Here is a 10,809-nt window from a genome sequence, read left to right as displayed (position 1 = left end):
AGTACTTTTAGACTGATTCATCATGTAGACCTGACCTATATGGCTAGTCTGCTTGGCAAAATTAAACGATATAATAGGAAACCCGATATCTAACAGTAAACGCGATGATTTTCCGCTAGCTTTATCCTTAATGTAGTAGTTCTATAAAACAGATTTAATATTCCTTTGAAAAGGTCAGGTAATCAATAGAGTACCAACTCTGTTTTCAGAATGGAGATTCATTCAACTCTGGCAGTTCGAGAGAAATATTTTCCGTTCAGAAGTTGACGGAAAAGTTCGCGACTGTATCGTTCAAGCCCGGCAGAGAATGCGTCGAGAACAACGCCTTCGAAGCAATTGGAGACGAAGAACTATAAGGGCTTCTCTTCCCTCGAATTTAACTACAATAATGTTTTCCAAAGAAAAATTATCACTCGGAAACAAAGTTGCCAATAATGTTTATAAACTTGTAAAAATTGTATACATATTTGCATTTTTTCGTATTTGTACAGAATTATTTTTTTATCTAATTGTCTTGATAGGTAGTTTTTACATAATACCTACTAATGTAAGTGCGTGGCTATGAATACTGTTTATATCAAACTGTACGTCATATCATATCGAACACTGTACTTGCCATATTATGTGAGTGTATGTTCTAGTTACTAAGTAACAATAATATGTTTACTTTACGTGAAATTGTTAATGAAATTATTTTGATAAATATTTTAGGTATACATATTTTTTTAATAATTAAGTGGAATTGTATTGATTAGTCATTGTTTATTGAATTGTATGAATAGTATCGGTTTAGGGATTGTGTTACGAATTTTGGGAGTATGTTTGGCTGATAACAAAACTTATGTATAAATTGAAATTGAAACCGACCGAAAAATGGCAGTCCGTCCGGGTGACTCACAGAAAGTATGAAATACAGGAATTAATATGCATTAATTTTATTATGAAATTGTCTTGATTAGTAACTTCGAAATTTTTCCTTGTAGGTAGGTATTGTTTTGTTTTTCCTGTCTTGCCTATGTTCGATCAAGTTTGATTATATTTTTAGTCTTTAATGCATAAAGATTTATACTTCGTTTTTATATACCTACTCGCGCATTTATGCTCGTTGATCAAAAGAAGAAAAAGAGAGCTTCATCTCCCTCTGGCTCTGTTATTTGGAGCTCGTTGTGTTTATACGTTTGTTAACTAAACGATTTAAAAAACTTCCTTACGTATTTTTAACATTATTGAACAATAGTTATATACCGTTGTAAAATCGTTAAAGATCTCGCCCGACTAAGAAGAAAAAAAAAACATTTCGTCTAGAATTAATATACAGATCTGAACCAATTTTCCGTAATTATTATGTTAAAGTATAATAGTTCATAAATAGTTGTAGTACGTAAAAATCGTAGCACACATCGACTCTCGGAAACAGATTGAAAACATATATCAAGAGGACCTATTATCCTGAAGCTAGGCGATTACGATTAGTCAGTTTCGTAACGAATTATTCTGAACGTTGATATGATGGCGATTTCCTTCCCGAATTGTTGTGTGCTACGACCCCAAATGAGTGAATATGTGAAAACTGTGTGATAATGCTGTCTATACAATGACAAAATTGTCTTGAAATTAGTGCGATTGAATGCATGAATTAGCCTTAATGGGGTGTTTGACAATAAATTACTATCGATATAAAACTTCGAAGCCAAATTGTAAGATGAAATATTTATGCTTCTATGTCCATCCCTGGCATTGGAATCATCCTGCGTTCGTTCACATCACGCACTCATTCGAACACTGTAAACTATAGATAGCCAACCTCTTTACGTCGTCTATGCCAGTCAAAGGTTTTATTGTCGTCAAACACAATTTTTAGCACTAGTAACACGTTAGCGGGTTATGTATGGTCAACAACAAAAGTTTAAGAAATTATCAATAATTAATAGAATAGAAAATTAATATTTTTCTCAAGCTACAGTAGAAAATATTCTTTGTTATTATTCTTCTATCTAATAAGTGAATGTGCTACTTTTAAGTGTTCATTATCATAAACTTACTACTTTTCTTTATATTTGCTTGTTGACTATACAAACCAAAATCTAACCTGGAATATGCGTATCTGTAATATACCTACCATAAGAATTTTCTTGTTTTTTAAGCTGCCTTAGCTTTGAGGCAAAACTGGCCCTTTTGCATTTTATTCAAAAGACATCTTTCTGATTACGTATTCAGATGTATTTATTTATTATTGTATCTTGCATTGCAAGGCTTTTATTTGTTACTTTTGTTTTAACTAAGTCAATATCTTGAAATGCGCATTGCAAGAGAATGCTATCTCTTTCTAGCCGTCACTTTTTTGCCATATTTTCAACATGCTATATTTTTAGGCGCACATTTTTGTTTCTAATGTTTACTAATATTTACCTTTACGTAAGTTGCTCAAAGAATCAAGAATTAAAAAAGACGTAGAATAATCAATTACTTAAATCAAACTAATTTTAACATATCTGAAATTATTTATACCATACTAATTGCCAATTGTTGACTTGAAAAGGTGAATTTTAATTATTGTTATAAAAATCGTGTTATTTTTAAAGGGACCACATATTTATGTCGTATATTGTATTAAAATATCAATCTTTCTTAGTGGCCATAATATATTTTGTTGCCATACTTGTTTTTGTGATTCTCCACTTGTATTAAATTCTTTGAATTCTGTATTTTACCAGGTTTTTATTTTGTACTTTGTAAATTTAATAAAATCGTTTCTATTAATGTAGGTGTTTCATTATATACTGTATGTAATTCTTATACTATTTACATTATTTTACATAATACAAGTTATTATCACCACTACTACTGATGTAGACTGTATCAAGTTCATACAAAAGAAATTGATAGCTTGATCAAGACCCAAGTAAAAAAGAATAATAAATAAAAAACAGAATATAAAGGGAAAGAATATTTACAATTTGAACATTGCTAAATTTATTTAAATAATAATACACCATACATTACACAACAATATGCTATTTAATAGTTCTTCTCCCAGTTCTCACGCTCTGCTCTCTCCTTCTTCACTTGGTCTACGATGGGGCTGAGGTAGAGCTGGTCTTCCTCCCACTTGGTCCACTCTTCCTTGGGAAGGATGGTCTTGGTCATGGAGAGCTGCATCGCCCGCACGATACGGAAGTTGCGCTCATCAACAACGTTCTGGGGGAGACGACGGAGAGCCTCAGTGACATCATCGTTCTCATAGAGGCAGTCATCACGAAGGAGACCTGGAAACATATTTCAATATGTTATTTTGATACAGTTCTAATGCATTTTTGTACAAGAGAAACTTATAGTGCATATTGTGCAAAACGTAGAAAAATATAGGCATGTGAAAGTTGTAATACACTAAATATAGTAGACAAATAAGTTGCACATGGCCTAATTGTTATCGTAGCAATAGATCCATCCATAAAATTGGAGCAATACTTTATTTTAGTATTGGTTAATCTTGGTTTTAAAGTAAATTTAATGTAATTGATCTAATTTAACTTTCAAACTTTGTCATCATTTTGGGAGTGGCTAACCTTCTGGTTGGTGGTTCAAGCATGTGCTAGCTGGTTTGATTACATGCTACAGGTTTTACACTTTACTATGCTGTAGGTTTGGTCAGGATAGTGCATTTACAAAATACTGATGGTGTTGTTGTGTTTGTTTTATTTACTTCAAAATGACGACATGATTTCAGTGTATCTTGTTGTATACAAGTGTTTGGATGACTACTACATCTAGTTTGATTCTTATAAGCATAAATACGCTAGACTAAAGTGTTTCTTAGAATAAGAAATAACAGGTCCAGTACTCCAGTTCCTAATGTATTGTAGGCTTGTCAAACACCATTTTTAACCTATACAAAAATATTGTTTTGTCAATCTATGAGTTCAGCCTGTACTAATGTAAATAGAAATATGAGGTGTATACTAACCGTATTTGTTGAATCCAGCCATGTTGTAGGCCCATTTCTTCATGCTGTCTGAAAATAATTATGTTACATAACAAAATTGTAACTATTGAAACATTTTAATGGACAAGCATCATATACAGAACTAAGTATATATTATACTCACTGAGGGCGACAGCAGTAGTTCTGAAAGCCATTTTATTGCAGCACTGAATTCCAAGGTACAGTGGTAGAATTTATCACAATACGATCGAAGAACGACCGTCTTTTTGCGTGCAAGGTTCGTAAATCAAATGTCAATTGTCAATCAATTTGACAAGCACAGATAAAAAAATTTAATGATGTCGTTCTGAAATCATGGAATTCAAAAGCCAAAATTAAGAAGTACTTGTTACAAAAAAATAGCGATAATCTGTTTTATATGCTACTGTGACACATGCACATAATCCTTTTCATCAAATGTGCTATAATAACATCTGATGAATGTTTATAAACCCACTGATTTATCAAGAAACTGGACTGGAAAGCAACGGTGGCCGCAAGATCTGGGAACTTCAAGAATACTATCGTATTGATCCACACAAGAACATCATAGTATTCTTGAAAATGCCTAGGTCTTATTCTTTCAATTCTCCAGTAAAAACTATATTTCCTGGTTTCGTCCAAACCGTCAAAAAAGTTATTGTCAAATGTCATCATGCGCTTTTGTCATTGTCACTGTCATTCACCTGATATCATGTGATTATGTCAAAAACGCAATTTTTCTCTTATTTTTACGTGAAAACTAATTTTTATCGAAAAAATGATTTTTATTGTTTCGAATAATATTTCTGGGTATAAGCATCATCGATAACATAATTGAGATCCAATGATGACAACATAGAAACGACTGTAATCCGAATTTATTTCAGCATAATTTTCCGAGTTTTTAATCATTATGAAATGGTACGTATCTTTTGAAAACATTAAAGCTGCGTGTGGTTAGAAGTTACACACTACTTATCTATTTCAATATGAAATGTCCAAGACAAGTTAGATAAGGTTGCGTGCGCGTGGCTACTTCGTGCTTCTTATCAAGCTGTTTGTTTTCTTGTCTTGGAGTGAACTTCGAATGACCTCGCTCGACCTCCTAGTTCCCCAGTCCGCTTATCATTATCAGCACAAATAAAATGAGACGGCGGAAGGTATTTTATTTAATTCATCAGATATCGTGGCGCGAACACATACTGTTCTCGGTTCTCACTCGATAATTGTTATTGTAATATTTTGTGTCGTTGTACGCGTACAACTGTTATAATATTTGATCCCTTCGGATTTCAACTTCGTGTGTTAATTGTGTAGTGATTTTTTTGTTCATCCTGCATTCAAGAAGAGGAATGCCAAGTGACTGTCGAGACTGTTTGGGAATTCGTTATCGAATTAATACCCTGCACCAAACGTGGAAGTGGCTGCATCAGACAATCGCCCTTCACGAATATCTGATCTCCCTCTCGTCGGCTGATACTGACGCTGGTTGCTCTATGCACTAGGTTATAATATTACATAGACTATTTGAACTGTTATTAGTCAATTTAATTAGGTTACTTAAAAAATAGATAATTAACGTTTAATAAACTGTGGTTATAAAGTTCATACAGAAAAGTATCCGTTTGACGCTTAATTTTCATATCATAACATTTAAAGATGGCTCAGACAATGATGAAGAAGATAGTTGCAAGCAGTGCCTGCCTGATGGTGGGTATCACAAGAAGAACCAGCTCTCGTAGCCTGGTGACAGCAAGTAACAATGTGACTGCTAAAAAGGAACGCAACTTGCCGGCTGAGGGGGAGATCACCAAGTCTGTCTTCATGTCCCAATCAACTGACATCTACACCAACCTGGCTCTCGAAGACTGGATGTACCGCAACATGGATTTCTCTAACCACCATGTGATGATGGTTTGGCGTAATGAACCATGTGTTGTGATTGGAAGACACCAGAACCCATGGTTGGAAGCCAATGTCCCACTTTTGAACGAGAGGGAAATAGCTCTAGCAAGACGTAACAGTGGTGGTGGTACTGTGTACCATGACCGTGGAAACCTGAACATCACTTTCTTCACTCACCGTGAGAGGTACGACAGGAAATACAACTTGGAGCTGATCAAAAGGGCACTCTTCAGAGGATTTGGAATCAAGTCTATCATCAATGAACGTCAAGACATGGTTGTTCGAGATAAATACAAAGTATCCTTTTTAAATAGAAAATCTACATAATTATGAACATGAATTATTCAATCATATAATTTTAAATGGATTGTTGGATTGCTTTTGAAAGCATATGCAAATCAAGCCAAGCTTGATAAACAGTACTTTTCCAATACATTTTGTTGACCTATTTTCATATTTAGCCATGATGTAAACATACTAGTTTCCTTAGCGATAACTTTCCTAGGTATCTGGAACAGCTGCTAAGCTAGGCCGTCTGACAGCATATCATCACTGCACACTTCTAGTCAATGCCAATAAGGCAGATCTCAGCAGAGCCCTTGCTAAACGCGAGGTGAGTAAACCCTCCTGCTACACTTTATAAGAAAATAGACCTTATTAAAAGGAATAACGTTGCTTTATTATCATAGTTCTTATTTGAATGTCAATAAGGTTCATTTTCTTATACAGTACCTTTTCTTCTTCATTCTTTTATTTCTTTCTTGCTAATAATGAGTAGACCTCTTTTAATTCTTTTCACTATCTTCATAATAACGTTTTTGTTTGTGCTACTAATGCTCTTATTACTCTATTGTTTTTGACCTATTTATGCTATCTGTAGTTTGTGTGTCTGATCAATACAGAGTATTTCATCATTTTATTCCATATAACAAGAAGCGATAACTGTATCTAAGCGAAAATGAACACACACATCACGATTATAAATTGGATATGCAAGCATAGTCAAATTATAACTATTTATTCAGTAAGCCGGTACCAGGCAGAGGCCCACTATGCTTTTATGCATATTCAAGTAATGTCATAGGTCGTACATGTTGCATTTCATTGTTTACGTGTGATTCATCAGTTTGTGTAGAGGGAACAAAAGCGAGGGAACATAAGCTCTTTGCACACACTCAGATATATTCTCGATTGCACAATTTTTACTAAAACAATTGTATTCATAACAATCATTGTTGTTGTAACCTTTTAGTTGTTTTTCTTTTACTAATACTTTGTTTTTCTACTGACCTTGATAGCTCCCCTCCAGTTTTAAGTTAAGGACATTTTTAATTCTATTTAGCATGGCATACAGACTCAGGCGACGGCATCCACGCGCTCTGAAGTGGCCAACCTGTCGGAGATGGACAACCGCGTCACCGTGGAGAGCCTGCAGACTGCCATCGGCTACGAGTACTTGCGCACCGCCGCCCTGAGCCTGCAAGACGGGGGACAAGGCCAGATCTCAAAGCAACGTGGCTTCCAATTCGTTAACCCTACTGACGATTGGTTCCCAGGTATGTTACTGAATCAATCACTTCAAAACATTTTCAGAAATCTGTTGATGAAGTGTTTCGATAGACCCTAATCATGATTTTCTCTCTAGGTCTTGCGGAATTAAGAAACGAACTCCAATCTTGGGACTGGAACTACGGCAGAACACCCGTGTTTACAGTGAGCCGCTCTTTCCCCGTACCGGCGGAGTTGCTCGCTCCGTCCAAGGCGTACTCTGCGACACAGGAGCTAGTCATAAGCATGTCGGTCGACAAAGGTCTGATCGATGACGTCACACTCAACATCCCACCGGGCCTTGTGGAGTCCGGCTTCCACGGCGAAGCATCCGTCATCACCCAGCTTAAAGGAAAGAGGTTCACTTCAGAAGCTCTGACTGCACTCCAAGACGCGATGCTCACGAGACACAGCAGTGACGTCAGAAAGTTGGACGACAAGGAACAGTTCGTCGCCAAGTGCTTCGACCAAGTGGTAAATACAGTGTAAGTCTCGGATTATGTACATTTGACGACGTAGGAGCTATGAGTACTGTATGTTAGCATAAGTATCATTAAACAAAATATTGTGGACATTGAGTAGACATTGTTTAATGATTTCGTGTTGATTATGCTGTATCAATCTATATCTACAATTATCAACATGAAATATATTTAATAATGTAAATAGTCTGTAAATTATAATTATATTTTTTATACAATTGAATGTATTTACGCCTAACTAAGTGTGATATCTTGTTAGATTCCTCTCTTCTGCTTTTTAATATTCTTTTTCGTCTTTATTAACTTCCAAACTGCTTTATTACATTACTTATGTGTTTTTTTTAGTTTAGTGTATATTTGTAAATATCTGGATGGTTGGCGGAATATTGTCGGTACTATTTGAAGGATCTTGAATCTCCTGCGACATTTTTTCCTGCTTATGTGAACCTCGCGTCAATATTGCGCTGTCCGTCCGGAGTTACTCACGCGAGTCGCACCCTAGTGCCGAACGCTACAAGAATGCATCATATCATTTGTTTTAATTAATTAAATTATAATTTTGTTACAGAATTAACGTACCCACGTAATGTTACTTATCAAACATTTTGTGTAGCATGTATTACCTACTGTATTGTAATCATCGTGTAGACTTTATTCGACTAATTTACCCATTTCATAACCCACGCAACCGTGTTTCCTTGACACCACTCCGAAACGGGGACTTTTTTGTATGAAATGGATGTAGAATAATTATATTTAATTTAGTTTTATTTGTATATTTTAAGTTTTGTTTAATTATATCCAAGAGGTTGCTTTGTAATAATAACAACATACGTAGTTTATATACCTATGCCAAGTTGCGAGATCCGTGACTCATCGGATTCTTTTAGAAATAAAGTTAATGGCTTAAGAAATTGGACACAGATTTATGTTATTATTATTATTAAATGGGAGATTGGATTTGAAAGTTACTCATTGAAATAAAAAAAGTATGATAAAAAAAATATGTTTTTCTTTTTAATCTTTTAACAGCAATATTCCTCCTTAGGTTTGTGAACATAAATAGATAGCTAACTGCAGGTCAATAGTTGACCTAACAATCTTTCCTATCAGAGTGTACTGCGTATGTTACTCGTAGGTACTAATTAAACTAGATATTATTAACCAGACACTGATTGCCTCGACTGCAATATTATCTATTCTTGAAATACTAATTATTTTAACCACTGAAAATGAACTAATCGATAGTCGAAAGTAACGTTGAGTGACGTTAACTCTGCCGTCATCGCACCTTATTTCATGCACCTTACATAAAGTGGGGCGAGCGTGAAATACACGTCTATAAGTAGATAGCTACCTAATCAAAGGAAATCGGACTGTTAACGTTATCGAATGTTTAGAGGGTTATCAAAGCGATATATTATTAGCGGAACTTATATAATATGACAGGGTTTAATTTACCTAATTAGCGATTCAGTTTACATTTAATATATCACCGTGATTATTTAAGTTATTCTAATTGGCACGAAAGTAAAGTGCCGCGCTAATAAGTAAAAGATGTACGCCGTAGCCAGAGGCGTCGTAGGAAGGCATGCATACAAATCAATGCTATTACTAATCGAACATGCACTTGTCCTCGCACAACAAAAACTCGCTTGGAGCCTGGGCTCTTCCTCTCGCTTTCTGAAGAACCGCGGTGGTGGTCGCTGGCCGACGCAGGCGCAGCCAGTCTGCGTTCGTTCACAGAGGCGCGCGCGCATTCGTCGCCATATTGTATTTACATGCGTTGTCATGACGACGGCGTAAACACGCGAACATAGGTTTAGATTGAACTTTACCGGTAAAGTTTAGTTATCTGTTACGCTATAAGACTGAAAGTGTTGTGAGTAAATAACTGTATGATTACATGGTTTGCCTGTAGTTTTTTAAAGAATAAAAGTAAGTATGAATATCTATAATATAATCAACATTATATTTAAGGTGATCTAATCCTACCTAATTTTGTGTTGGACTACTGATAACTTTTTAATTTTTATATTTTTTCAACAACTGACATGATTAACTGAAAATAAAATTTGAACATTTGAAACGTTATGAAAACACCGTTAGGCTTCATAAGACAAAAATGGAAGAAGCCTGAACCGGGCATCGGACCTTACCTATACCTACTTACGTTAGAGGTGAAGAATCGCAGAATGCCTATTAGACTAAGCTGATTTAGGTATTGATGGCTAAATATTAAGTTTAAGAAAGTCTTGTAACTGTATTTATAATTTGAGCCAACTGAACTTATTTGGCTAAAAGTTGGTGTTGTGTTGAGGTAGCTTGGAATCGGAGAGATCTTTCGAGTTTGGTAAATCTTGGGATGGAAAAAGCTAGTTAAGAGATGAGGAAGAATTAAATAAATTGACGCCTCGAAAGGTTAAAATGAGGACCACGCGGCCGAAGTTCATGGCAACAGCTTGTCGGTATTGCTTTAAAACTAAAAAATACTTTTAAGTAACAAAAATCTAATGATAATATGACCTTGATGGATGATAAATTAGCACGTTTTCCGCTTAGAAAACCGGCATCCTTTTCATTCCGACCAATCGATATCACGCAGTCTGAAGAAACGATTTCATAGGGATTGCAAAACATCGTTATTAATTTCATATTAGTATCAAAATGTTTAAACAATTGAAGCTTGTTAATTAAATTGCAATTACACAGTTTATTGGCTTCCTGTTCAAAATTCATGAATATTTATTTCTCTAAGTGATATTGATGAGTTTCCGTAGGTACAGATCGACAGACTTTTAAATCAATCCGTCGGCACGTGAGACTTTTTCCGACATTAGGCGAAAAGGAAATTGTCGATTTCTGTTACCTATGTCTAATTCTACATCATCAGTTGAATTTAGATATTTG

The 10,809-nt window shown here is 35.1% G+C and overlaps 5 protein-coding genes across 7 annotated transcripts in view; 4 read left to right on the top strand and 1 right to left on the bottom strand.

Annotated features, from left to right (window-relative positions):
- Positions 1-2,760, top strand: part of LOC110377764 (sorting nexin-17) — an 8,954-nt gene extending 6,194 nt beyond the window's left edge. Inside the window, exon 8 of the mRNA XM_021336768.3 lies at positions 210-2,760. Coding sequence (XP_021192443.2) covers positions 210-356 — 147 coding nt within the window. The 3' untranslated portion in view covers positions 357-2,760. The remainder of the gene's footprint in view (positions 1-209) is intronic.
- Positions 2,761-2,934: 174 nt separating this feature from the next.
- LOC110377789 (cytochrome b-c1 complex subunit 7) lies at positions 2,935-4,266 on the bottom strand. Its single transcript, XM_021336806.3, has 3 exons — positions 4,107-4,266; positions 3,965-4,012; positions 2,935-3,266 (listed from the first exon to the last, which is right to left on the bottom strand). The coding sequence occupies exons 1-3, from the start codon at positions 4,135-4,137 to the stop codon at positions 3,019-3,021; spliced, it is 327 nt and encodes a 108-aa protein (XP_021192481.1). The 5' UTR covers positions 4,138-4,266; the 3' UTR covers positions 2,935-3,018.
- A 432-nt stretch (positions 4,267-4,698) lies between these two features.
- On the top strand, positions 4,699-8,903 carry Lipt1 (Lipoyltransferase 1). 3 transcript variants are annotated; one of them, XM_021336749.3, is made up of 5 exons: positions 4,699-4,885; positions 5,624-6,166; positions 6,375-6,482; positions 7,212-7,425; positions 7,515-8,903. In XM_021336749.3, exons 1-5 carry the CDS (start codon positions 4,883-4,885, stop codon positions 7,904-7,906), a joined length of 1,260 nt encoding a protein of 419 aa, XP_021192424.2. In that variant the 5' UTR covers positions 4,699-4,882; the 3' UTR covers positions 7,907-8,903. The 3 variants fall into 3 exon arrangements, with proteins under 3 accessions (XP_021192424.2, XP_063899686.1, XP_063899685.1); XM_064043616.1 differs by having other exon boundaries at positions 4,702-4,885; positions 7,224-7,425; XM_064043615.1 differs by lacking the exon at positions 4,699-4,885 and having other exon boundaries at positions 5,480-6,166.
- On the top strand, positions 5,245-5,470 carry LOC110377758 (uncharacterized; the record flags this gene model as incomplete). The annotated part of the gene is made up of 1 exon (XM_021336762.3): positions 5,245-5,470. A coding segment is annotated over one exon (225 nt), but the record flags the coding sequence as incomplete, so codon positions are not given.
- Positions 8,904-9,563: 660 nt separating the features above from the next.
- The window catches only part of LOC110377768 (uncharacterized), a 73,722-nt gene continuing 72,476 nt past the window's right edge, over positions 9,564-10,809 (top strand). Inside the window, exon 1 of the mRNA XM_021336777.3 lies at positions 9,564-9,837. The gene's annotated coding sequence lies outside the window, so the exon portion shown is untranslated. The remainder of the gene's footprint in view (positions 9,838-10,809) is intronic.

This window comes from Helicoverpa armigera, chromosome 3 (genome assembly GCF_030705265.1).
Source record: "Helicoverpa armigera isolate CAAS_96S chromosome 3, ASM3070526v1, whole genome shotgun sequence".
Lineage (NCBI taxonomy): Eukaryota > Metazoa > Arthropoda > Insecta > Lepidoptera > Noctuidae > Helicoverpa > Helicoverpa armigera.
Note: the sequence above shows the minus strand (reverse complement) of the source record. Positions and strands in the feature narration are given on the sequence as shown.

Bases quoted from the DNA above. Each gene is read 5' to 3' on its own strand.
- LOC110377789 (XM_021336806.3), bottom strand. From the start codon at position 4,137: ATGGCTTTCAGAACTACTGCTGTCGCCCTCA. The intron at 4,013-4,106 runs GTGAGTATAATA...AATTATTTTCAG, and splicing joins AACTACTGCTGTCGCCCTCA to ACAGCATGAAGAAATGGGCC. The intron at 3,267-3,964 runs GTTAGTATACAC...ATATGTTTCCAG, and splicing joins GGCTGGATTCAACAAATACG to GTCTCCTTCGTGATGACTGC.
- Lipt1 (XM_021336749.3), top strand. The intron at 6,167-6,374 runs GTATCCTTTTTA...TAACTTTCCTAG, and splicing joins TTGTTCGAGATAAATACAAA to GTATCTGGAACAGCTGCTAA. The intron at 6,483-7,211 runs GTGAGTAAACCC...AATTCTATTTAG, and splicing joins GAGCCCTTGCTAAACGCGAG to CATGGCATACAGACTCAGGC.